This window comes from Podarcis tiliguerta (genome assembly GCF_965153285.1).
Source record: "Podarcis tiliguerta genome assembly, chromosome: 7".
NCBI classification, from domain to species: domain Eukaryota; kingdom Metazoa; phylum Chordata; class Lepidosauria; order Squamata; family Lacertidae; genus Podarcis; species Podarcis tiliguerta.
The window spans coordinates 25,189,824-25,217,696 of record NC_139540.1 but is presented as its reverse complement, the minus strand read 5'-3'; the positions used below and the strand labels follow the sequence as shown (position 1 = coordinate 25,217,696).

General features: G+C 42.6%; 1 protein-coding gene across 5 annotated transcripts; it reads right to left on the bottom strand.

Annotated features, from left to right (window-relative positions):
- Positions 1-1,369: 1,369 nt before the first annotated feature.
- GEM (GTP binding protein overexpressed in skeletal muscle) lies at positions 1,370-23,702 on the bottom strand. 5 transcript variants are annotated; one of them, XR_014513670.1, is made up of 7 exons: positions 22,472-22,672; positions 19,452-19,686; positions 17,554-17,898; positions 11,586-11,662; positions 7,714-7,918; positions 1,931-2,899; positions 1,370-1,879 (listed from the first exon to the last, which is right to left on the bottom strand). XR_014513670.1 is itself a non-coding variant. In XM_083449834.1 (7 exons), exons 4-7 carry the CDS (start codon positions 17,882-17,884, stop codon positions 2,622-2,624), a joined length of 891 nt encoding a protein of 296 aa, XP_083305960.1. In that variant the 5' UTR covers positions 17,885-17,898; positions 19,452-19,686; positions 22,472-22,558; positions 23,186-23,702; the 3' UTR covers positions 1,370-2,621. The 5 variants fall into 5 exon arrangements, 4 of the variants coding, with proteins under 4 accessions (XP_083305960.1, XP_083305961.1, XP_083305959.1 ...); XM_083449834.1 differs by adding an exon at positions 23,186-23,702 and having other exon boundaries at positions 1,370-2,899; positions 22,472-22,558; XM_083449835.1 differs by having other exon boundaries at positions 1,370-2,899; positions 11,586-11,659; positions 22,472-22,728.
- Between the last annotated feature and the right edge of the window lie 4,171 nt (positions 23,703-27,873).

Below are 27,873 nucleotides of genomic sequence, written 5' to 3'. Positions count from 1 at the left end.
GTTTCTCTCAACGACTTTCCTATTTTTTAATGCTACATAACTTTATTGCCTCTGGATCCTGATGTAGCTTTGCTACATGGAGGTGGGGAGGAGAGTAAGTCCCAAAAGCAATGGGGAAAATAGAGGTGGCAGTGCCTGCAACCATTCAGTCTAGCATGCTTCCTAGCTGTGGGACACAGGTGGCACTGTGGTCTAAACCACAGAGTCTAGGGCTTGCTGATCAGAAGGTTGGCTGTTCGAATCCCCGCGACGGGGTGAGCTCCCGTTGCTCAGTCCCAGCTCCTGCCAACCTAGCAGTTCGAAAGCACGCCAGTGCAAGTAGATAAATAGGTACCACTGCAGCGAGAAGGTAAACGGCGTTTCTGTGTGGGTACTCAACACGGTGTTCTGTTGCACCAGAAGTGGTTTAGTCATGCTGTCTGTCTGTCTGTGGACAAACGCCAGCTCCCTCAGCCTGAAAACGAGATGAGTGCCACTACCCCATAGTCGCCTTTGACTGGACTTAACCATCCAGGGGTCCTTTACTTTTACCTTGCCTCCTAGCTGTGCTAGTGTAGCAAGTTTAAGGGGAAACAAAAAGTAACACATAAGCAATGGAAGCCAATTCCAGTTCTTTATAAAATGCAATTTTATAATGCATTTCCTAATATGCTCATGTTATTTTCACTAATACAGTGGTACCTCAGGTTAAGTACTTCATTTGTTCCGGAGGTCCGTACTTAACCTGAAACTGTTCTTAACCTGAAGCACCACTTAAGCTAATGGGGCCTCCTGCTGCTGCCGCACCGCCGGAGCACGATTTCTGTTCTCACCCTGAAGCAAAGTTCTTAACCTGAAGCACTATTTCTGGGTTAGTGGAGTCTGTAACCTGAAGCGTATGTAACCTGAAGCGTATGTAACCTGAGGTACCGCTGTATATACATTTTTGCATGCCCGTTTTTTCTCATTGTGCACTTTTTAAATGCATTTTTTTCACTGGGAAACAGCATTGCAAAATCTGAAGTGTGACTTTTACAGGATAACTATTTTTCAATTCATGCATTCATTTGTGAATGAGGCCGTTTCACATCAAAATGTGAACCTATCAAATTTCTCTCCCATTCTCACAAGTAACACCAAATCAGGAACTTTTCTTGTATGCATAGCGGTCAACCTTCCCTTTTTTTGCAGGAAATTCCCTTATTCTAGCGCCGTTTCCCGCTGCTTCCCGCTGCTATCCCAGATTGTTAGATATCCCGTAGACTGTCCCCGGGACAGGTGAGGCTGCTGATCCCTTATTTTCGAGGCTGCTGATCCCTTATTTTCAAATCTGAAAGTTGACAGCTATGCTTATATGAGCTAAGCTTCAATCAAGTTTGAGATTTCTTGCTAGGTTCAAAGGCAGTGAAACCTTTTATTGATTTATTACAAGGCATGTAAATAGTCCAAAAGACATCATATAGAAAACAGTAATAAAATCGTTTTTCTTAAGAAATCACTTAATAAATACATTTCAACACTATGTCTCCCCCTTCCCTCCCACTCCTAACAGTTCACCCATTAAAAATGCAAATAGTTGAAAGACAATAAATAGAAAGTTACAATGGCATAATACAAACGTGAGATTTCAGCACAAAATCTCTTTGTGGTTTATTAGAAAAGGAGATTTTTCTTTCCCAAAACTTGGCATTTTGCACTTGATTTTATGTTTTACATTTCCTACTTATTCTATCAATATAAACAATTTTGTGTTACAACACAACAGAAAGTTGTATTACAATTTTCTCCTATACCTATGTTTTTTAAGAGAATCAAATGGCTCCAGATGCATCAAGGAAACACTTCAACACTCATTATACAGTTACCGTGAAACCCTGCACGTGCCTACAGAGTAGTAAGCCTCAATGAGCTCACTGGGACTTACTCCTAGGTAAGTGGTTTTTAGGGCTACAGCCATTAGCAGTTAATATCGCCAATATTCTAACTACAAATATCCATTTAGTGAAATTCACATTCATCTCCCATAGTGTTCTGTGGCAATGTAACCCACTGTAAATAATGCTCCCATTTAACCACACACTTGAATATCTGACTGCAGTTGATATCTTTCTATTCATTGGGATAAATGATATCAAACCAACAAAGATTTTCAGCTGCGGGCACTTAAGAAAGTCAACTGGTTGATTAGGGAGAAGGCATATCTCGTGGGAACCCTTTTTCATTGGCTTACAGAATTAGTAAGAAATAATAACAGAAAGATGGCATCCGTTTTATAAACGATGCGTTCCGATTTCTTATACTATTATCTAAAAGGCAACAAGGGAAACAGTTTTCTCCCCCCTTGGACACATCTCATTGTAAGTTTGGAATGTTATTGTTTATAAGACAAAAGTTCTGTCCCGCCCCAACCCAAACACACTCACACATTTAAACTATAAACTGGAAAGTATAAATGGCATTTCTTCATCCTTGCATGCATTAGGCTGTCCTTATTGCTGGCACATTTCATCAGAATAATCACAACTGTGAGTCCAAGTCAGATTTGCATTTGTTGTTGACCAATCTAATATAGATTGGTTTATTGTTCAGAAGAGAACTGAAGAAGGTCCAGGAAAGAAAATGCTCAGGATGATCCAATGTTCCTAAAGGACAGAGAGGTCATGGCAAGACTTGGACTTAAGTTTGAAGGCCATGTTCTTGTTCTTCTTGGCTACGATTTTGCCCCAGAATCGCCTGGCTTTCTTAGGGATGCTCTCCCTCCGCTTCTGATATGCCAGCCTCCTTTCGTTCTTCTCTTTGCTGTCTCTCCTGAGGCGCACTTGACGCACAATGCCTTCAAACAGCTCCTTCACATTGTGCTGGACGGCCGCCGAGGTCTCAATGAACTTGCAGTCGAACACAACAGCACAGGCCCTGCCCTCTGCAAAACATTTGAAGGGGATTTGTCATTGTACTAGCTGGAGAGCTCAGGTGACTGCACATTATTTTAAACAATGGACAAAGAGCCAATGAGCTGGAGTAGATTCATAAAAACAAGAGCTGGTGTTGACAACAACCCAGAGAATCACCTACTCCAATCCTTTGCCTTAAGACGGCGTATCATATAATCAGGGCTACATTGGTTGCCCCCTTCATGGATCACTGCCTTGCCGTGGCGAAGGGGCTTGAGTAACTCAGAGAAGCTATGAGCTATGCCATGCAGGGCCACCCAAGATGGACAGGTCATAGTGGAGAGTTTTGACCAAACGTGATCCACCTGGAGCAGGAACCGGCAAGCCACTCCAGTATCCCTGCCAAGAAAATTCCATGGACAAAGACAACAGGCATATAAAAGTTATGACGCTGGAAGATGAGCCCCTCAGGTCGGAAGGCGTCCAACATGCTACTGAGGAAGAGCGGAGGACAAGTACAAGTAGATTCAGAGCTGATGAAGCGGCTGGGCCAAAGCCGAAAGGACGCTCAGTTGCAGATATGCCTGGAAGCGAAAGGAAAGTCCAATGCTGTAAAGAAAAATATTGCATAGGAACCTGGAATGTAAGAACCATGAACCTGGGTAAGTTGGATGTGGTCAAAAGTGAGATGGCAAGAATAAATATTGACATCCTGGGCATCAGTGAACTAAAATGGACGGGAATGGGCGAATTCAGTTCGGATGACCATCACATCTACTACTGTGGGCAAGAATCCCGTAAAAGAAATGGAGTGGCCCTCATAGTCAACAAAAGAGTGGCGAAAGCTGTACTGGGATGCAATCTCAAAAATGATAGAATGATCTCGATAGGAATCCAAGGCAGACCTTTTAACATCACAGTAGTCCAAGTTTATGCACCAACTACTGCTGCTGAAGAAACTGAAATTGACCAATTCTATAGAAATGACACCAAAGAAGGATGTTCTTCTCATTATAGGGGATTGGAATGCTAAAGTAGGGAATCAAGAGATAAAAGGAACAACTGGCAATTTTGGCCTTGGAGTTCAAAACGAAGCAGGGCAAAGGCTAATAGAATTCTGTCAAGAGAACAAGCTGGTCATCACAAACACTCTTTTCCAACAACACAAAAGACGACTCTACATATGGACATCACCAGATGGGCAGCATCGAAATCAGATTGATTATATTCTCTGCAGCCAAAGATGGAGAAGCTCTATACAGTCAGCAAAAACAAGACCTGGAGCTGACTGTGGCTCAGATCATCAGCTTCTTATAGCAAAATTCAAGCTTAAACTGAAGAAAGTAGGAAAAACCACTGGGCCGGTAAGATACAATCTAAGTCAAATCCCTTATGAATACACAGTGGAAGTGAGGGACAGGTTTAAGGATTTAGATTTGGTGGACAGAGTGCCTGAAGAACTATGGATGGAGGCTCGTAACATTATACAGGAAGCAGCAACTAAAACCATCCCAATGAAAAGGAAATGCAAGAAAGCAAAGTGGCTGTCCAACGAGGCCTTACAAATAGCGGGGGAGAGAAGGCAAGCAAAATGCGAGGGAGATAGTGAAAGATACAGGAAATTGAATGCAGATTTCCAAAAAATAGCAAGGAGAGACAGGAAGGCCTTCTTAAACGAGCACTGCAAAGAAATAGAGGAAAACAATAGAATGGGGAAAACCAGAGATCTGTTCAAGAAAATTGGAGATATGAAAGGAACATTTCGTACAAAGATTTCCATAATAAAAGACAAAAGTGGAAAGGACCTAACAGAAGCAGAAGACATCAAGAAGAGGTGGCAAGAATACACAGAGGAACTATACCAGAAAGAAATGGATGACTCGTATACCCCAGGTAGTATGGTTGCTGACCTTGAGCCAGACATCCTGGAGAGTGAAGTCAAATGGGCCTTAGAAAGCACTGCTAATAACAAGGCCAGTGGAAGTGATGGTATTCCAGCTGAACTATTTAAAATTTTAAAAGATGATGCTGTTAAAGTGCTACACTCAATATGCCAGCAAATTTGGAAAACTCAGCAGTGGCCAGAGGATTGGAGAAGATCAGTCTACATCCCAATCCCAAAGAAGGGACATGCCAAAGAATGCTCCAACTACCGCACAATTGCACTCATTTCACACGCTAGCAAGGTTATGCTTAAAATTCTACAAGGAAGGCTTAAGCAGTATGTGGACTGAGAACTCCCAGAAGTGCAAGCTGGATTTCGAAGGGGCAGAGGAACCAGAGACCAAATTGCAAACGTGCGCTGGATTATGGAGAAAGCTAGAGAGTTCCAGAAAGACATCTACTTCTGCTTCATTGACTATGCAAAAGCCTTTGACTGTGTCAACCACAGCAAACTATGGCAAGTTCTTAAAGAAATGGGAGTGCCTGATCACCTCATCTGTCTCCTGAGAAATCTCTATGTGGGACAAGAAGCTACAGTTAGAACTGGATATGGAACAACTGATTGGTTCAAAACTGGGAAAGGAGTATGGCAAGGCTGTATATTGTCTCCCTGCTTATTTAACTTATATGCAGAATTCATCATGCGAAAGGCTGGGCTGGATGAATCCCAAGCCGGAATTAAGATTGCCGGAAGAAATATCAACAACCTCAGATATGCAGATGACACAACCTTGATGGCAGAAAGTGAGGAGGAATTAAAGAACCTTTTAATGAGGGTGAAAGAGGAGAGCGCAAAATATGATCTGAAGCTCAACATCAAAAAAACGAAGATCATGGCCACTAGGCCCATCACCTCCTGGCAAATAGAAGGGGAAGAAATGGAGGCAGTGAGAGATTTTACTTTCTTGGGCTCCATGATCACTGCAGATGGTGACAGCAGTCACGAAATTCAAAGACGCCTGCTCCTTGGGAGAAAGGCGTGGCAAACCTAGACAACATCTTAAAAAGCAGAGACATCACCTTGCCAACAAAGGTCCGTATAGTAAAAGCCATGGTTTTCCCAGTAGTGATGTATGGAAGTGAGAGCTGGACCATCAAGAAGGCTGATCACTGAAGAATTGATGCTTTTGAACTGTGGTGCTGGAGGAGACTCTCGAGAGTCCCATGAACTGCAAGAAGATCAAACGTATCCATTCTTAAGAAAATCAGGCCTGAGTGCTCACTGGAAGGACAGATCGTGAAGCTGAGGCACCAATACTTTGGCCACCTCATGAGAAGAGAAGACTCCCTGGAAAAGACCCTGATGTTGGGAAAGATGGAGGGCACAAGAAGAAGGGGACGACAGAGGATGAGATGGTTGGACGGTGTTCTCGAAGCTACCAGCATGAGTCTGACCAAACTGCGGGATGCAGTGGAAGACAGGAGTGCCTGGCGTGCTCTGGTCCATGGGGTCACGAAGAGTCGGACCGACTAAACAACTAAACAACAACAACAACATTGGTTGTTGTGCTAAATGTGATCAAAGTTCTACCCCAGCATACTCACATTCTAAGACAGGAAAAGCTGAATTCAGAGCCACGCATAAATTATGCAAATATAGCAAATTTAAATATTTTTTCTTGTCCGCTTTCACCATCCATGGTGGCACTGAATTCCACCATCTAAATCATGGAACTCATTTTCAGCCACCACACTTTGGGCTTCTGAGATTTCAAATTTTGCTAGAAATTTTGCTAGAGATTTACCTTTTGCCTTTGAAGAAGAGAGATGAATGAACAACAGAAAATCCCAGGCACCCAGCCTGTCTCCACCACTTTTGTGAAAGCTTCCAATCATGGGGATTCTATAACAGTCTTAGACAGCCTATTCCATGGCTATTTTTTGGTAATAATTATATTCCAACCCCTGCTTCGGTGTTTACTCATTGTCCAACCCCAAGAGTATTTATGTTGTACCGATGAACAGGGCTTATCTTAATTCAATTAGCTGCCATGAAATTTCCCTAAGAAATGGGGGATGGGGAACTTGTGGCCCTTCCGATGTTCCTGGACTACAACTCCCATTATCCTTGACTATGCTGGCTGGAGCTGATGGGCACTGGAGTCCATCAATATCTGAAGGGCCACAGGTTCCCATCCCTACCTTATGGCTATAGGTTTTGTGAGACCGTTGACATTTGAGAAGATCCACACCATACATTTAAAGCACATCCAACACATGTTGAAAGCAGGAGACTTCCCCCAAAGAATCCTGAGAACTATCATGTCTTAAAAGGTAAAGGTACCCCTGACCGTTAGGTCGAGTCATGGACGACTCTGGGGTTGCAGCACTCATATCGCTCTACAGGCCGAGGGAGCTGGCGTTTGTCCAGAGACAGCTTCCGGGTCATGTGGCCAGCATGACTAAGCTGCTTCTGGTGAACCAGAGCAGCACATGGAAATGCTGTTTACCTTCCCGCCGGAGCGGTACCTATTTATCTACTTGCACTGTGTACTTTCGAACTGCTAGGTGGGCAGGAGCTGGGACCGAACAACGGGAGCTCACCCCGTCGCGGGGATTCAAACAGCCAACCTTCTGATCAGCAAGCCCTAGACTTTGTGGTTTAGACCACAGCGCCACAGTACATTTCTTAAAGGTACTGCAAATTGTAGCTCTGTGGTTCCCAGGATCCATGGGGTTTTAAGTGTGTGCGTTGGGTGTGTTCTAAACATATAGTGTGGCTCTGCCCTTGTCCTATCTCCCATGCAGAATGAAATTTTCCAAGGTTTCTTGGGAGAAAGACATATTGTTGTTTGTAGCGTAGACATATCTAAGATTACAAACCCTCCGAGAAGGGTTAGTGTCAAAAGCGTAGAAGCAAAGCAAACAGCACTAACAGTTGACATCTAGTAGCTCCTACCTGAAACAGAGACTTCCCGGCACCTAACGAGATCACTTTTGTTGCCCACTAAAATAATGGGAATATCTTCTGTCTGGCGTGCCCTGCGGAGCTGTATCCTGAGCTCGGATGCTCTCTCAAAGCTTGCACGGTCCGTGATGGAATAGACAATCAAATATGCATCCCCAACCTGCATGCAGTGATCTTGGAGCCATCCATTTTCACCCTGTTTAAATAAATAATAATAATAATAATAATAATAATAATAATAATGAAGAATTGTATTGCGAGTCAACAAATACTGGGTGTCTTAACTGGAAAACCTGTGTCTCTACAGGAAACAAACAAAATATTGCCACCACATGTTTTCATTACTTTTGGTATGTAGCTCCGGGTTACAGAATGAGTGCTGCATTATGTGGTCATTGGTTAGCTTGTGGCTGAAGCCTGTGTCTAAATTCTGCATTTGACCTTCAATATATCCTTTGAGAGATGGAGAAGGGATCCATTTCAAACCATCAGAGTGTCTCTTGCAGCACCAAGTGCCCACTTATGTCTAAGCTGCTCTTGCATTTGTCAATATACAATTGACTAATTAGATGCAAAATGAGATGCAAACCCTCCATATATTTATACACTGAACATGTATAAAAAAAGTAAAATCCTCTGTGCTACTATATTGTTGCAGCATAAGTTTATAAGTATTAATACATAAGTATTTTATATGTTATATGCACTGTTGGGTGTGTTTATGTGCTGTTACTTTAGGAAATGTGGGGTGCATATAATATTATACATATGTGTAATGTGTGGAAATGCTTTGCATTTTTATAGGTACCCCTGCCCTTACGGGCCAGTCTTGACAGACTCTAGGGTTGTGCGCCCATCTCACTCAAAGAGGCTGGGGGCCAGCGCTGTCCGGAGACACTTCCGGGTCACGTGGCCAGCGTGACATCGCTGCTCTGGCGAGCCAGAGCCACACACGGAAACGCCGTTTACCTTCCCGCTACTAAGCGGTCCCTATTTATCTACTTGCATCCAGGGGTGCTTTCGAACTGCTAGGTTGGCAGGCGCTGGGACCAAACAGCGGGAGCGCACCCCGCCACGGGGATTCGAACCGCCGACCTTTCGATCGGCAAGCCCTAGGCACTGAGGCTTTAACCCACAGCGCCACCCGCGTCCCTTTGCATTTTTATAGGAACTGGTAAAAAAACTCCAATTTGCTTCCCTTTGAGATCAAGGAGAGAGAAGGGAACTAACAAAATGGAATATCAACATCAAGGCTTTTAAAAAAAAATCAATTCTTGCTCCCTTTTCTCTGCTTCCAAACATACAATAGCTGGATGTGTTTATGCAGAGATATAGCGAAAAACACTTTGCACCTCATGGGAAGACCAGATGCAAAGGAAGGCATGGCACCTAGGTTGGGTAGAAGGAGAAATTGAGAATGTACATCTTCTCTGCTATCTTCTTGGTTTATTTTGTTTATTTTGTTTATTTATTATATTTATACTCTGCTTGTCTCTCAAAGCAGTTTACAATGGTAATCCATCAGAAGATGCAACAGAGGTAATTGGGTGTCCATGGGGTACATTTGCAAAAGACCATTGCTCAGTAGTTGAGCTTCTCCCTTGCACGCAGAAAATCTCATGTGCAATCCCTCGCATCTCCAGGCAAGGCTGGTTAAGACATTTGGTTGACCCCTGGAGAGTCACTGCTAATACTGAGCTAAATAAATCATTGGTTATCATGTGGTTTATCATATGACTCAGTATAAAGTAGGTTCCAAAGGTGTGTATGTGTAGTAATGTCTGCTTTTTCTACACGATGAAAGGATAGTCACCAAATAGTGCTGCATCAGTCAGGGCCTGAGAAACTGGTGCTGCCTGTTTATGGAGATGATTGGTTTATTGGTTTGTTTGTTGTTCATATAGGATATTCTGTTTTTTAGTGTTTGAAGCTTTGTTGTGTTTATATATATGTTGTAAGCCGCCCAGAGTGGCTGGGGAAACTCAACAAGGTGGGCAGGACATAAATTAAATTATTATTATTATTATTATTATTATTATTATTATTAAAACCTAGGTCATGAATCTTTCCTCCACCACTGCCACTATTTCCATAAGTGCACCGTTAACAACACATATTAAGTTCTAGCAATGCATGGCTGCCAGAAAAACAGTGCATTATGTCTTCATTGAGATTTAAGTTACAGCTCACAGACCCATTAAGAGAGTCCTTAGATTTAAGTAAATTTAGGGCCAGTTCAGGCAACCATTAGGAATGTGCCACCCCCTTAAAAAACCCCACAAGTGCCGGCTGATGTTGTGGAACTGCCACCCTGTGCAAGATTAGATCTTTGAAAGACCAGATTTGCAGAAGTGGATGAAATATGTAACACTTCAGTGGTAGTTAGTTCAAATGCCCACGAACAGTGGCCCTGTGGAACTCAACCTTTAGCTGAGTTGTTTTTAGTTATATGCCATTTTTCTATTAAAACAGAAATAACCACATTGCAATAAAACAAATAAGAACAAAGCAATGCTCCACAAAATTGCAATATAATAAAAGAACAGTAAAATATTGCTCAATTTAAAGAGTACAACCGTAAAACAGAGGACAAGTGGGACCTATTCAATAGGTGTGCACTCGGTATGACTTACTTAGATATCAACAGTACTAAAATGTGATAAAGAACACATCATTAAACAGGGATGTCAGTTTACTATTAAATATAAGAAGAGAGGGAGCCTGGCTAATCTCCCCAAGAGAACATTCCATAGTCCTTATACCACCACCAAAAAGGCCCTGTCTCTTTTCCACCATCCGCCTGATCTCATATATGGATGGATCAGGCTGATGGGACTCTGAGGCTGATCCCTAAGGCAGGCTAGGTTCACATGAGAGCACCAGGCAAATATGATTGATCCAGCCCACCAGCTGTTGTTATTCAACCTTTCCCTGCACAAAGTAAGAGCTCATCCCAGAGACTTCTAATCATCACAAAGGCCCCTTGAAACTTTTTCAAGTTTTGCTTCTCAATATTGGAGAACATATTGGCTGTGAGTCTTGGAAGACCTGCTCCCTGCCTTGCAGGCCTTTTCCCACCTGGCCTGGGAGGGTGGGGCGCTGACTGACTCCAGCTACAAAAGCTGAGGCTGCTGAAGAGGCCAGAGATCATCTTGGCTGTCTCATAGTACAGACGCAAGTCATTGAGCCTGAGCTGCCGCCACCATCGGCAGGACTGGTAGCAACAGCGGCAGATATGTTCTATGCTTATGAGAATATTTAAGTTTCTTGATAATTATATGTGCATTATATTTGACTTCCTTTAGTAATGTTTTCTTTTGAAATGTTTCAAATAGGTTTGGGTTTTGTTTTTTGATGTATTAAATGTTCATTCTGTAATTGACCTCCTTTGTAATGTTTTCTTTTGAAATCTTTTAAAAGAATGTTTTAGTTTTAGATTAGATTTCAATTTTGAAATCTTTAAGATAATGTTTTAGTTTCCTGTTAATTATGCTGCTTTGAATATACACTTTATAGTTGACTTTCTTCTGTAATGTTTTATTCTGGATTGTGTTATTTGATGTTTTCATGTAGGCTGTAAATTGCTTTGAGATTTTTTCCTTAAAGAATCAAAGCAGTATAGAAATGATGATGATGATGATGATAGTAATCATAATATATTCCCAAGCATAGCAGATGTTGAATTTATAAGCTTAAAATGAAATAAAGATAGAGAACAAACCTATTGAATATGATTCATCTCTTTGCCTTACAATTTAGCAATTCTTAACATTTGGATGTTTGTTTTTTAAGATCCCTTAAAGTCAAATTTCCAAAGCAATGTTTGAAAAATTCAGCATGGCAAAATGAATATTTCATCCTACCTTGTTCTCCCACATGTCAATCAGTATGATAGTTGCACTTTCACCATCTACCAGCAAGGTTCGTTCATAGGTATCTTCTAGAAGAAAAACAACACAGTGTCATTTTTTTAAAAAAAATGTTCTTGAAAGCTGGAGAGAAAGCTGTTGGAAATGTCATAGGCTGTTATAAAGAAGATTCCTATTTAGGATCTCCCAGCAATCCTACAACTGTATAAAACGAATTAAACTGGTGTAAGAGTGTGCAGGCTTTGGGGTTGCAGAGAACTCTTCATCAGACAATCCATACCTGTCCACACAACGTAATGGAAAGCATTCTCTGAAACTCAACAGCTGAGATATTTTTGAGCCAACATAATTTTGCTCTGACAACAAGTTATTATTTTGGATCTCCTGTGATTCTATTGCAATGATGAAAAATATATCAGGATTTGTTTGTTTCCATCTGGGAACCAAATTCAGCCTTCGTATAAGGTCAGATAAAAATCCATTGCTTTGCAGCTTCTGTGTGGATAGCAATCTATCAGGGGTGCTCTAGCAGTAGATTTTCTGCATCAGCAGAGGGTTGGACTAGACCTTTAAGGTTTTTACCAAATCTGTGATTCTATTTATACCGACAATGCAGTACTGCTGACCAAAAATGTTTTTATTAACTTTGTTCCTTCCACTGCATCTTCTAAGACTTGCAAATAGCTGTGTGTTTGGGGGGGGGGTGTATAGTCCTTTCAGTTCTGATGCAAATCTTCCAACAATTTGTCATTAAAATAACGATTTCTGGCAAAGATCTTATAGTTTCCATGAGCTACATGGACATATAATTTCCTTGGTAGACATCATGAAGCTGGTAAGACAAACGATTACATTCACTCTTCTGAAGTTATCTTTATCCGAAGGAGAGTAAGAAGAGCAGGAAGAAGAAGACCCACTGAAAGAAATAAGCCAAATACTGAACGTTTGACCCCATGGGAGCTTCAGACAGACGCAAAGGCTCCAGCTAGGCTTAGTAATGGAAAATATTTGTTTTCACTCAGTTTATGGGTGAACAGGCATTGCTGCTGCGCGCAGCTTTTGCCTGGGGCAAAAGTGTGTGGAAAGCAAAGGGACGCTGGCCTTTCTTTTTTCAAAAAGAGACAAGCAGTTCCCATGTAGGATGTTCAATCGGCAATAACTCTTCCTTACATTAGTGCTTCTTGCTAAATATGATGAATGTGCGAAAACGCCAGACGCAGCAATGTATTTCCTGCAAGTTTCTTTCATCTGTGATCCATGTCTGACTATCTTTAGGGGAAGGATTATGTACTAAAGCCAACCTATAATTCAGAGAATTTAAGAGGCCCCAGGGTTGGTCTATAGAAGCTCCCCAGACAATATGATAAATTGATCCCCTGCCCCCATCTCTGCAATCTTAATTCCTTTCTCTTCATTTTGTTTCCTTTCGAAAGTTGGGGCCCCATCTGCACTGTATATTTAAAATGGCATCAAAACAGCCATGGCTTCCCCCCAAGAATCCTGGGAACTGCAGTTTGCTACGGGTGCTGATTCCAAGTCCCCTTAACAAACTACAGTTCCCAGGATACTTTGGGGGAAGTTGTGTATTTTAAATGCATGGTGTGTACGCAACCAGTGTTGGTACTCAATGGTCACTGAGCATTAGACTGTTTTCATGTTCCCCTCACCCCCTAGGAGCCCATCACAATTTTTCCCCCCATTTCTGTCCACCTTCCTTCAAGCTGTTGATGAGACCCTCTTGAGTTTTGGTTATGTACGCAACAATAGTCTGGGAACATAGGAAGCTATCTTATACTGAGTCAGACCACATCAGTTGTGTGCCTTGTTTCTCAATTTGATCATTTTACATGGTTTAGAATGTTTGGTGGTATTTTATGCATTGTGATTTGCTGGGGTTTTTTTTAATTGAATATAGATTAGTAATATTTTTATTCTGTGCAAACTGTTTAATTATTATTATTATTATTATTATTATTATTATTATTATTATTATTATTTTATTAAGTGCAAATTGTTTAATTGTTATTTGCCGGTGTTTGATTTTGCTGATTGCTATTAGATTCTGATGGATTGTTGAATGTTTCTTTGCTTGATATAAGTTATTGTGACTTTTTATATTAGATCAGATTGTTACTATTAACGGCTGGTGTTTTTATATGCATTGGAAGCCATCCAGAGTGGCTGGGGCAGGGTATAAATAAATTTTAAAAATATTATTATTATATTATGGGTCCATCTTGCTCCATATGGCCTACACTGATGGGCAGTGGCTCTCTAGGGCTTCAGGAAAGTCTCTCCTAGGCCTAACTGGAGAGGCTGGGGGTTGAACTTGTGACCTTCTGCATGGAAGGCAGATACTCTACCACTGAGCTAGAGCCCTCTCTCACTGAAGACTGAAATTAGTATATATGAGGACAAGAGAATGCACCCAGTAAATCCTTCACAATACCACCACAAAATGGAGAATCACCTTCAAGTAGAGGATCCTGGTGTTGTGTGTGTATCTCTCCATCTTCCCCTTTCAGTCTCCCCTCCTGCCTCATAGTAAACAAAAGCAGCCCAATGCCTATTAGCTCAAGGAATAACTAATATCCGAGGCTCTCCTTTTAATCACACAGTAAGACCTGCTGGGGAAAGCCTCTGGCAAAGAGCAACCAAGCTCTCTCACCTTGGTGTGACTCGTACAAGAGGATTTCCAGCCTTTATCTCCTGTTAGCTTGTCAGTGAAAGCAGCAGCAAACCCTGCCAATGCTTCATGGGAACAGTCCACTTGCTGGAGCCGATGTGTTTGTAATGTTCTCTTGTTTCTTTATTATGTATACAGTGGTACCTCGGGTTACATACGCTTCAGGTTACTGTTAAGTTGTGGGTGAACATGTCAGACGACACAGCGATTCTTCAAACAGCTCTTGTTTATTCACAGGCCAGAACAGAACTGAACTGAAGGGTTCAGCCAGCCTGCTTATACAGAGCTTCACTACAAGGCAACAGTAACCATTTTCTGTAACTATCCAATCACTGAACGTCACTTTCAATCCCTTATTTGCATATGTGGACCTGAGTGAAAACTATCTACAGTATCCCCCTGCTGGCCCAGTGTGATAACTTCAGTACATAACTGTTACATACGCTTCAGGTTACAGACTCCGCTAACCCAGAAATATTACCTCAGGTTAAGAACTCTGCTTCAGGGTGAGAACAGAAATTGTGCAGCAGCAGGAGGACCCATTAGCTAAAGTGGTGCTTCAGGTTAAGAACAGTTGCAGGTTAAGAACGGACCTCCGGAACGAATTAAGTACTTAACCCAAGGTACCACTGTATAAATATGATGCCACACAAGCCTTGTTGAAAGGCAGAATCTCAGTGGCAATTAATTGAAACAAGTCCAGCAGGCAAAATAAAATTATTTAAGCAAGTGTTTGGTCACTAATGTGGCTCATCTGCCTCTTGTAGATGGTGCAACGAATGTAAATTTCACCTTTGTGCAGTGGGCTACATTTTACACACACACACACACACACAGCCCCCTCTAGCCTCCATCCAGGGAAGCAACAGTGAGGGCGTTGTTAAAAGTTCAGGGACCAATTCCAGCCAGGCAAAAATGCTCAAAGAGAGTGAGAAGAACAGCCAGCTCAGAACGCATTTGGGGATGGTGGGTGGCCTAAGGGCAAATCGAGAGGTGTGGAAAACCAGGGGTTCCCCCACCATGCTCCTCTAAGAAAGGCAACAGCATCAGGTGAAATAAAGTAGAAGAGGGGAAGGGGAAAGAAAAGCCTGAAAGAGGCCTGAGGTGGTGAAGGGAAGGTGGGGAGAAGAGTGAGCAGAGAGGAAAAGGCAGCAGGCAGACAAGTGGCAATAGAGAGGGATGTGAAAGAAGGCAATAGAAAGGAAAGTGGCCACGAAGCCTGTTAAGTTGTGGGTGAACATATCAGACAACACATTACAACGCAACAGTAACCACTTTCTGTAACTAACCAATCACTGAATGTCACTTTCAATCCCTTATTTGCATATGTGGACCTGAGTGAAAGCTATCTACAGTATTCCCCTGCTGGCCCAGGGTGAGAACTTCAGTACATAACAAAGCCCACAGCGGCACCCTCCAATCGCTGCTGAGTAATAGAGAGACGATAAAAAGAAACTCCCTATGAGTTCCTAGCAATGCTATATCATTGCTCCCAAATGCCTGCTACTACGAATATCATTACTACTAAATGCTCTTTGAATTCAACATTTTGGGATTAATCATGTGTGTTATTAGCACTGTCCAGGGGTAATAAAGTGCAGGACTCACCTAGCACCTGCCCCATCAGCAGAGGCCCTGTGCAAGGACTGCTGTTTTTTGCCTCCACTCCTCCCCCTGCGATATTGGCTGGGGGGGGCATTCAGAGAGCCCCCAGCACAATGTGCAGGAGGGAGGAGAGTGGGGAATCGTTCCACGTAGCAAGCTGCGATGCTTGTGCAGATGAAATGTTAGTTGTTGTTGTTGTTGTTGTTGTTGTTGTTGTTGTTATTTATACCCCACCCATCTGGCTGAGTTTCCCCAGCCACTCTGGGCGGCTCCCAATCGAGTGTTAAAAACAATACTGTACAGAATTAAATATTAAAAACTTCCCTACACAGTGCCACATTTAAATCCACCCCGAAGAGCAGTACTGTAGTCAAGTTTTGCAGGCCCAGTGAAAGTAATGAACATGACTAAGTCAGGTGTATTCATTTCAGTGGGTCTACTCTGAATAATATTTAGTTGAAAACCACTCAGAAAATGAAAATGTTTGAGTGGGCTCCATGTTGCAAGCTGGGAATCAGAGATGAAAGTTATAGGATTCCATTGTTAGTCTCTTGAACTTCAAACATCTCTTCATTCAACCTCTTTATTTTGCTAATTTTCTAACTCTGTTGTCATATCGTTAGGAATATTGCAACAGGGTTGTTAATTTAGATCAAGACCAATACTAATTTTGTAAAGCTACGTTTATTTTCTCATTTCCTCTTTCTTCCTTATTTCTTGTTGGATCAACTGTGACTTAGAGGAACTTTACTTCTGCCCTAAGAAAACATTTCTTAAGCTTGCAGCTGTTGTGTTTCTGTATGTGACAATCCTGCTTTGCATATCAGTCTAATCTGTAACATGTAAACTTTGTTAAAGTCAATGGTCACTTAAGTCAGTCTGGTTTGCAATTGAGAATATTTGAGAAGAAGGCACACACTGATTCGAAACAGGGAGCGCTTGCACAACCAAAGGCCCAGTGATAAATGGACTCCACAGCCAGCACTATTGGGAGAAGCTGCCCTGAGTATCTTGTGGAAATGACAGGATTTTTTGTTTCAAAAATAAATAAATATGTGGAAGATTTGATTTCTGGTGCAGTGTAATAAACCCTATCTCCTTCCTTTATGCAGACAGTGGGGAACCTCAGGAACAGGGGCCAATGAAGTCCATCAAGTGTCTCTATCTGGCCCTTCAAACTCTCCCTGCCCACCCCCATCCCTCCAGGCCACCCCTCTCAAAACCTGCTTTGCACCTTCCTTGGGTGTTTTCCCTGTCTCCTTGAATTCTGATAGTGGCTTGCTTCTTGCCTGGATGGTAGGACAGAGAGGGCTGTGTGCAGAAACGAACCTACTACTGCATAAAAGTGTTCCTCCTCCCATTCTTGTCTCTGGTGCCCCACCCACCAGTCCCATTGCGGCCCATGTTAAGCTGCCCTGAAGCAGAAACAGCCCTTCCGTGGGGAAAACTCTGCACTTGGCCAGATTTAAAGCACTGACAACAGAGAATCTCCTTCCACCATCTCCACCGTAATCTCCACCCTACATCACTGGGCACCCAACGTGCCAAAATCGTCTTGGAGGCTAAGAGCCAAGGGAATCACGGCCTCAATATCAGGAGCTCTCAGAGCTAATCTCCGCTTACACAAGAGGCTTTAAATAAACCTCCGCAGCGTGGAACGTAAGGACTTACCTCCGAGCACCTCGCAGTCACTGTCCATGCTGTCGTGCACGCCTGCAAAGATGTTGGCAATGGTTGTCTTGCCAACTCCTTGCTCCCCGATGAGTACCACTCGGTAGTAGGTGTTTCCTGACTCGGAGGAGATGACAGAGTCAGAAGACTCCGACGACCAGCTTCTTCGGTAATACTCTTCGGGGTTGACGGTGTACCTTTTGTTTCGGTTGCACTCGTGGGGGTCTTTCTGGACCACCAGGTTTCTCCCGTCCGCTGGGATGCTCCAGCGTTGCTGCTGTGATTGTAAGGTGTTGCTGCTGTGACGCATCGTGACATTGTTCAGAGTCATGGCTTTTCCCAGCCCTGGTTAAAAAACAACAACAGTAAAATCACAAGTGTTATTTGTACCGTTGAATTTCTGCATACCATATCTGAACAGGTGAGTTCTCGAGATCTGCAAATACTTGACACCTGGAAGTGTCAATGATGCTGCTAGGAGTGATGATAATAGGAAGTACCTCTTGAGATTATTTCTTATTCTGAGATCTTTTTGCTGTTTGCACATGACAACAGCACTCTGCCCTTTTGCAAACCTTGCACATTCATATGGACTAGCAGCAATCTAAAAAGTGGTCCATGTGTGATTGATGCTCTGAATCAGTGCATTGGTCACCTCTCATGGTACTACAGCATCTGGGGGGGAAGCACCCAAAGCAACCAAGAAACATGGTTTTACACCATACAAAAGGGTTATTTCTTCATAGATGTGTCAGAGGCTAGGATGTTAGTTACATCATTGGGTCTCCCCCCTGCTTCGGTTTTCCTAAATACCTACATTCCTTTTTTTCTGCCCCTTAAAGGGTCAGTTAGGAAGAGGAAGCACTACAAATAAGTAACCATAGTTTACTGACCAAGAAGTCCAGTCAAACTGGGGAGCCCCTAATTCATCTCTGGAGCAGTGAACTGGGTGCTCTCCCCTTGTCTAAAGATGGCTTTTAATTACACTTTGCAGGAAGGACTGTTGAGTGTTGGTGGGCGGTACAGTGCAGCGAGTTAATTCCTGATGGCCACTCTCATTTGCAGCTACCATTTTTAGGAAAGTTGCTTTGATGCTCTCCAGTTCCCAACATGACAGCTAAGCTAGACATTTTGCTTATTCAAGCTTATGCTTGAGTTTTCTCAGTTCACATCACTTCTCTCCAGCTAACAAACAGAGCACTTGCCCAAAAGATTGTTGAAGGCCATTTTCAAAATTCAGATGCAGAAGCATTCACAAGTTCAACTCTTTTTCAAGCAATGCACTTGTTTTGCCATTCAGACAAGCTCCGTGAGAACTTCCTCAAGAGGCTTCCAAACAATTTAAAAACAAAAATATGCAGCAAAGAAGGAAACTCCACTCCATGACATTTCAGGTGCACACATTTTCATGCATTTTGCAGCAACCTGCAAAGCTATTATATTTGGCCTTGCCTGTTGTTTGGGTTGAGAGATACAAAGGAATGCTGGTCAGAAACAGAAACAGCATCCAATGCAAATTTAGACTATTCCTTTTCTCCCTTACTGACTAGTCACTTCAACTTTTTCAGCCAAAGATGATAGTGAACAGATATCAAGCTCATCTCTGTATATGTGACATATGAACACATTTACTACTATTTTGTGGCTCTAGTTAACACTGTGCTCTCTACAAAGGGATAGAATAAGATGCCTTTCCTTTCCTTTGATGCATTTAGAGCAGTCTCGTTGCAATGTGCAGCTAACTATGCTGTTACTTTAATAGTCTAACAAAGAAATAAAGTTTGGTCTGACGCAAATTCTGAACACTCTTTCAACTTGCACATTTTTGTCTATCTACTCACATGCCAGCAGTGCTAAAGCAATGCATTCGAATCAATGCTCATTAAAGTCAACACTACCTTGTTGCTGTTTTTACTCTCTGTTCCAGCCACAGGCGACTCCGTTAATCTCACTCCCTAGTTCTCAGGAGAGTGTTGAACACCGATCCACTCTCCCACTGGAAATCCTTCTTCTGTCCAAGGGCTGCCTCTCTAATTCTTTCTCAGCAAACCTGGTTTATATTAAGCCCATCTGATCAGAGACAGGGCTTTTCCGTGACGTCGTTGGCCTGTCCGCCCGACAGCCAGCCCCCAGCTGGACGGAAGCAGGCATGCAGAAGAGAGAGAGAGAAAGAGTTACTATTGCTAACGAAACAATTTATTATTCTGTATGTGCACATAATGCCGGTGGTGCAAGTACAGAACCTTTTTCACAAGAGCAAAGCAAAAAAAAGTGGGGGAATGACATCCAAAAGTTCCTTCTTGCTCTGCTCTAAAATGCTGGTGATACCACCGATTCTTAAAAATCACTTTGGATGCATTAACGCAGGAATGTCGCAAACGTCTTAACTGACCTAAAGGCCATGCTAGACTGAAAATTACTCTTTTTCTACAATGTTATTTTAGTCTTTCCCCCTTAGATGAATAGAAGAATGCAACCTCCTCCTTCAACAAGAGAATAAATTGCGCAGAATATCCCATTTTTTACCAGCATTGCTGCCCGCAAGTTACGAAGGAAAACGCTACCAAGGTAGCATCCGGACAACCTGTTTAATAAGCATTCATCCCGATTTGTTTACACAAAGTTTGCAGGGAGATTTGACAGTAGCGGCTCTTTATTTGGCCTGCGTTCTGATTTGTTGACAGGTAGGCTATACAATGTAATGTCAAGCAGTTGTTATCCCAAACTTTCTAAAGCATTTCCCCATCACTTCCTTTATAGCAAAAAGTCCAATTTGGGGTGAAGGTGGGTGGGAGCACCCAACCAACTTTAATTCCACAACCTTCATTTGCCAGTATATGTTTGTCACTATTTCTGGGTGGGAATCAATCTGGAAGGTCTTTAATTAAGGGTATATGTATACCATGGGTTTAAACCATTCCCTGTTACTTTATGAGCAGGGCTTGGGATCTCTAGTCAGGTATTCCTAGCACCCTCATCAAACTACAGTTCCCAGGATTCCTTGGGGGAAGCCATAATCTGACATGAAACTTATGTACGGTAACTTTGTCATGCCAATTTACTGAGACAGTTAAAAGCAACTAAGGCTGCAATCCTATAAACACCACCTGAGTGGGGCTTACTTCTGAGAACACATGCATAGGATTGCATTGTTAAGCACCTAGCGCTAATGCCATTGGGGAGAAAAGACAGTGCGTTCACCTGCCCCCTGAGGATCAACTAAAGCAATTCAAACCACAAAGAACAGATGAGCTGGAGAAAAATGCTTGCAGACAGCAAGGTAAAGTTAAATGTGAACATGAGTTTCCTAGTTCCGTATCCCAAATGGTCTCCACAGCTGTATATTGGCAGGCACAACAAACAGGCCACAACTCTAGCACCCTGATTTTGAGATGTTCATTTGATTAAAATTGCATCATTTTACTTATTGCAAACAGAAGTTTGCTGCAAACTCACTTGCTTTGTTTAAACAGTGCTGTTCATTTGCTTTCGAAAATCCCTCAGCAGCTGATTTGTTTCTGCCGTGCTTAGAGACAGTGCTAAGATGGGATGTTACTGAAAGTACACTGGGTTCTTTGGCTGACTGTGCAGTCGGCGTCACTTCCAGCTTTGCAGGTGATTGGTTGCTCCATTGCCTGCAGACCACATGGCTGACTGGGTGGTTGGAATACCTTGATCTGGAATTTGTGTTTCTTTGGCTATCGTTTAAGTGTACCCAGTTTCTAGTGTTCAGAAGAAGTGCAACCTGCCCTTTTCATCAGAAGAACTGAGACGATCACGCCTGTTGCATCTGTGCATTTAAAGCATTATCATCATTACGGAATGCTCACTAGCTGATGTGCAGGTACGGAGGGCAATGGATGGACATAAAACTAAGTAGAATGGAATAGAATAGAATGAAATAACCTGGAAGAATACATGCCTGATTGGCTGGAACACTACAGGAGCACTTCATGCTACAACATTTTGTTACAAGCCCCACTTGTAGAACACAAACGTTCTAAAGAATGGTTCCAGAATTTTGATTGCTGGCTGGCAGACTATTGGGTCCCTTTATTTAAAATGTTATTTTGTCCATTGGTAGAATTCACAAGGACCTTGTTAGAATCCCACATATGCATCATGAAATCCAGGAACCACTTTTCCCGAACAAGGGGTGAACACAGCCAGTACTTTAATGAAGGACGCGATCAATAAATGCCAGCAGCTCCAGCTCTCTTGGCTTCGTTCCCACTCAGTTACGCCAAAGGAGCCAGGAATGAGTGGCACAGCAAAGAACAGCGAGAGCAACAATTGCACATAGCAAGAGATGTACACACAGCCCACTCTCTTGAGTGATGAGTCAATTGAGCTCAGAAATGCATAGCAACAAAAGAAAGAAACAGACCCCAAGACTCGGGCCTCGTGAATAATAATAAAAATTCCCCTATAGAGTTCTCCTAGTGCCACCTCAGATGGGGAAACCAAAGGTTTTATAAGCTTATTAAAAATGATTTACAAGAGTAAAAGTTCATCTGGTATGTCAGCCTCCTGTCTGGCTCAGAGAGTGTGTAGTACAGTATTTTATCTTGCATAAGACAGAGGACACTGAAAGGGAGGTGGGCTGGCTGTGCTGAGCTGAGCTGAGCTATCAATTCCACATGGCCAAGGTATTAATGTGTGAAGGAGACCAAAGGCATTGTTAAGCTTACTAACATAACCACTTGATATATTTTGCAATTTTTCTAAAGCAGAGGAGCTCAGAACAGATCTGATTTTGGCGCAAATCTCAAGCTTTAAGCTTTGGGCGATCTTGTTAGTTTAAAGCAAAAGTTGGAGAAGATAACATCACTCCCATAACGGCAAACACTTTGGAGAAACCGCCTGATTCATTTTAAATGACTTGTCAAGATCACAAAAGTAAAAAAAACAAGCTTACCGCAGACATGGCCCAGAGAGGGTAATCTACCCTTGCAATCAAACTGGAGATAATGCCCTCAAAAACGCCACCACTTGTAGACCAACCCTGTTTCAGACAGGAAGGGAAATATTTTTGTTTCCTAGTTACAACCACACGCCTATAACTTCTGACACCAGACTGCTACTATTCGTAACCCCAAACTATATTATTCTCTTCCTGCCAGATCACAAGTAGCTGTTTCCTGAGAGTCATTTTCTAAGCTGGGATTTTTAAAAGAAATATATCAATGAATATACCTAGTACATCTTCCAAGGAGCTCCCAGTGGCTTATAAAAGCTGCAGCTCCTGATAAGGATTTGCCTCTGCCAGTGAGCCCTGGCAAGCATATCTGGCAATGGTGTCTTCTAGAAGCAACAATAGCCATGTTCCAAACAGAGCCAGACCGCTGTGTTTAGCTCTTCTTCTTCTTTTTTAATAAATTTTTTATTGGAAATTTCAACACAATGGTTTTATCAAAAATACATCATCCACATTATTATTTTCCCCCTCCATTTCCCCCCTCCCCCCAAACAAAAAACCCAACCTCCCACCCCACCCCCGGACTTCCCTCAGCTCCTTTCTCTGGTTTCTCAACACATATTTCTATCTGCATGTTATAAAATTGTAAAGATCCTCAAGTTGTCTATCTATATATTACAATAAAAAGTTTGTGAATGTTTATTCAAAACCTGCCAGAGAGTCCAGTTCATTTTGTTGCTTCTTCAAATATTTCATAAAAGGTTCCCATTCATCTTTGAAGTCACAGTTATCCTTATCATGTAGTTTGTGTATCAATTTTGCCAATTCCGCATAGTCCATCACTTTTTCTTGCCGCAGTTCTTTCATCGGGATTTCCTCATTCTTCCATCTTTGTGCTATTAAGACTCTTGCTGCCGTTGTTGCGTACATAAAAATATTTTTTAATTTCTTTGGCAGGTCTTTTCCAACTATCCCTAAAAAGAAAGCTTCAGGCTTTTTCACAAATGTTAAATGGAACATTTTCTTTAGCTCGTGTGTTTAGCTCTTCTCATTTGAAAGTCTTATCCTTCAAACTTCTCATTTCTTTTTCCCCCTTCATTATTTAATATAGCAGCCTTCAAACTTATTCACTGCTATTATCACTATCTTCCTGTCCTATTCCTGAGAGCGGCAAAGGTGGAGACTGTGACATATTCAGTGGTCTGTGTTTGCCTGAGCTTGAGTCTGGACTGAGGATTCTGATTCTGTTGAATAGTGGGTAGACATGGCAGACGAACAGCGATTTCTCCAAAGCAGCTCTTTATTTTGTAAGCTGGAACAGAACTGAACAGCAAACAGTTCAGCCTGCCTGCTTTTATAGGCAGCCGGCTGTCAACATTGTAGCAACAACAACCCAGGGTTTCCCACCTAAAATAACTGACGTGGACCTGAGTGAAAACTATCTACAGTATCCCCCTGCTGGCCCAGGGTGAGAACTTCAGTACATAACAGATTCAATACATGATATCCAATCACGTAGCATTATCAGGATTTGGGCTACTGGCATTGGTTCCCAAGCTCTGAGTTACGATTTGAAGTTCAGGGTTTTAGACAGCCAATCACGTTGAGAGTGGGAGTGGCCCAGACCTTCAGAAATGTATATAAGCAGTTGCTTTGCCCTGGTTGTCTTGTTCTCTGATAACTCAATAAAGTCTCTTGCTGTTAACGCTGTGTGTTGGCTTGTAGAGACCCACGTATACAATGGTACCTCGGTTTAGGAACAGTCCTGTTTACAAACGATTCAGTTTACGAACTCCGCAAAACCGGAAGTAGTGTCCCGGTTTGCAAACTTTACCTCAGTCTAAGAACAGAATCCGAATGGTGGAAGGGCACCGGTGGCAGGAGGCCTCATTAGGGAAAGTGTGCCTTGGTTTAAGAATGGTTTTGGTTTAAGAACGGACTTCCAGAACGGATTAAGTTCGTAAACCGAGGTACCACTGTACTTCAGCGACCTTCTCTGGTCTCTCTGCCCAGTCGCACTTCTTTGAAGTCTAATTGTTATATAGGGGGCATTTTCAGTGGGGACGGTCCTGATAGTTGGGAAGAGGGGAATTAATTTTTTTCTCCCCAGTTATGACTACACCCCCCCACAGCTGTTTGGTTTGGGGGGGGGCAACTACCATATGTTTCAAGCCTTATTTCAGGGGTGGGGCAGCAGGGAACACCCTGTGGGTATCAGAGAACAGCTCTGTAGGCACCCATGCAGCTGTGGTTACTATTCTGATGACCCATGCCTTCATAATGAAGCCATCACAATTGGCTTTTAAACTCCTGCACACTGTAGCTTGAAGGAAGCCCACTATATACAGATATTTTATTCTTACTCAATTTCTATTTTATTTTATTAGCATCACCTGACAATATGTCCCTACGTACAAACTAGACTCAATAGTAATCCTTCTGGCTAGTGGCTGAAAAGAAACACCTTAGCTATTTATAATCAGGGACATCCCCAAGTAAGCTGAGAAAATACCTTGACCTAGATGAGCAATTGAGTAGCGGCTGTAATTCATGTCATGAAGCATTTCCACACAATCCAATCATCACGAGAAATTGGTGGACTTTGCACACAGCACAATGTACAGCGTTTTTTTTAAAAAAAAATGCTTTGTAATCCCAGTTAGTGATCAATTTTTATGCTGTTGTTCATCACTTATGTGTTTTATCTTGAGCAGTTTCTACATTCTTTAACTAAATAAAAATAAAAATTGTGCTTAGGATTGCGCTTTTACATAGATTTGATACACTGTACCTATTGTTTTTCACTGTAGATTTTTTTTAATTAAAAAACTAATTACATGCGCCTGTGCTTCCCAGTATATGTGTTTTTAAAAATTCAGCTTGTTTAAACAGTTTGCCGTGTACTCCATCACTGTCTGTTCCCTTTGAAAAAGCTGCTATGTCATTTGCGCATGATGTGAACAAGAAGAAAAAAGATACCGGTACATGTCACTGGGAAAGCTGAGTTGCCTCAAACACAAAACTATGATGCAGATTTACTTTAACCAATTGTAAAACAAACAAACAAAAATACCGCATATACAAAGATTCCTATACAGGTACAGTTTTACTGTGAAGGGTCTTATTTCTGAAGAATTACTCTCGATATTTGTAGATTCAGGTAAGTAGCCGTGCTGGTCTGACACAGTCAAAATAAATTAAAAAATTGTCCAGTAGCACCTTAGAGACCAACTAAGTTTGTTCTGGGTATAAGCTTTCATGTGCATGCACACTTCTTCAGATACAGTGGTGCCCCGCAAGACGAATGCCTCGCAAGACGAAAAACTCGCTAGACGAAAGAGTTTTCTGTTTTTTGAGTCGTTCCGCAAGACGAATTTCCCTATGGGCTTGCTTCGCAAGACGTTTCGTCTTGCGAGTTCTTGCGAGTTGGTTTCCTTTTTCTTAAAGCCGCTAAGCCATTAATAGCCGCTAATCCGCTAATGGGCTTGCTTCGCAAGACGAAAAAACCGCAAGACGAAGAGACTCGCGGAACGGATTAATTTCGTCTTGCGAGGCACCACTGTACACTGAAACAGAAGTCACCAGACCCTTATATATAGTGGGAGGGTGGGGTGGGGGTTTTCTCAGAAGGGTAGTGGGAGATGGGAGATTGACTCAATGGGCATGGTAAAGTTTTTATTTTTTAACGTATAAAGGTATTTATATAGGTGAATGTAACGTTTTACCTGTCTGTAAACTATTGCGAATTCCTGCTGAAAGCTGTGGAGGTACAGCAGGAGACACAGGGACAGAGGAAGGGGATGCAGTGGGGGCAAAGCACCCCAAGTGTCTTCGCTGGGGGGGTGACATTTGGCGTGCCACCCATCCACGACTCCCAAGCCTACCCCGAGCCGTCAGGGGAAGAGGGGAGCTGTGCCGGTTTGCCAGCAGCAATCCCCCTTCCTCCTTCATTTTGACAGCTTGGGTGAGGATTGGGAGTCGCGGGCACACGGTGCGCCGAATGTCCGCCATGGGTGGCTTGCTCTGCCCCAGGCTGCAGGGCATGCGCACCACTCCAGGCACCCAAGCAGCTATCATGCGCCTGGGAGGGAACCCTCAGTGCCACACACCCACCCTGGGCAGCGCGGGCATATGCCCTGCCACTGAGGAGAGACTCCTGAGGGAAGAGGTTGTGGACCTGATGGAAGACTGCAAGCATAGTAGTCCTCGGTGCCTAGATGAAGAGTGCTAACTGGGAAGAGGTGGTATAAAGAAGTTGGCTTTAGGTTTAAATAGAACTGAGGTTTGCACTACCAACATTTCAAAGGACCAGGAACCCTATACAGTGGTACCTCGGGTTACAGATGCTTCAGGTTACAGACTCCGCTAACCCAGAAATAGTACTTCGGGTTAAGAACTTTGCTTCAAGGTGAGAACAGAAATTGTGTAGCGGCAGCGGGAGGCCCCATTAGCTAAAGTGGTACCTCAGGTTAAGAACAGTTTCAGGTTAAGAACGGACCTCCAGAACGAATTAAGTTCTTAACTCGAGGTACCACTGTATAACAACTGTAACAAAGCAAAGTTAGCCATTTGGTTTATAAGCCATACATATGAACACCACCGTATTTTATATTAATAACTATTGTACATAAAATATTGTTTTCACTTTTATTTGGATCACTGTGCTATTTTAGCCAATTCTTAACCATAGTTACTGTTGGATAAACTGAGGCAGAAGATAAATTGTATTGAGATACATGGTGGTAATGGTAACAGCTTGACCCAGCCATACAGGAAGTTGCGCAAGGCACTCTTTTGAGAAAAATGCTTTAAGCACCCAATTTAAATTTTAGCTGGTCACTTTTTTAATGTAATTACAACTGTGAGGAATAAGCAGGCTTGCACTGTGCTTTAAATGGGTGGACACCTTTCCTCTTATTGCTTTAGCTCCCACCAGGCTCAAAAACTCCAAAGGAAGCAAAGGTATTTTGACAGCAGCAATTCACCTTCCTTTTCTGGAAGTGTATGGGGGAAATCCAGCTCCAGATTTACTGTAGCTACAGAATAGGGTCACTTTGGCTGCTATCTTGCAGGAGTGTTTATTTCACTAATCCTGCAAGCCGTAAATATTGGACGGTTGGCATCATAGGCTGGAAAAACAACATGAAACATGAGCCTTGATTTAAGATTTTAATGCTCCTTCTGAACCACTAACAATTTTGGGAAGATCCGATGTGTCCCTGAGCAGGCAACGCTGAATTGCAGGAGCTGCTTCTTTCTCCCACATTCTGCCCAGCCAGCTTTGCCTACTTCTGCATGTTTAAACGCTCAAGAATGTAGGAATATATAAGAGCCCTGCTAGAACAAAGGTTTATCTAGTTCCCACAGTGGGCAAACAGAGCTTCAAGGCAATCACTCTTTTT

Coding starts and splice junctions, on each gene's coding strand:
- GEM (XM_083449834.1), bottom strand. CDS start 17,884: ATGACTCTGAACAATGTCACGATGCGTCACAGCAGCAACACCTTACAA. Junction 11,663..17,553: donor TGACTGCGAGGTGCTCGGAG/GTAAGTCCTTAC, acceptor TTTTTCTTCTAG/AAGATACCTATGAACGAACC. Junction 7,919..11,585: donor TTGACATGTGGGAGAACAAG/GTAGGATGAAAT, acceptor TTATTTAAACAG/GGTGAAAATGGATGGCTCCA.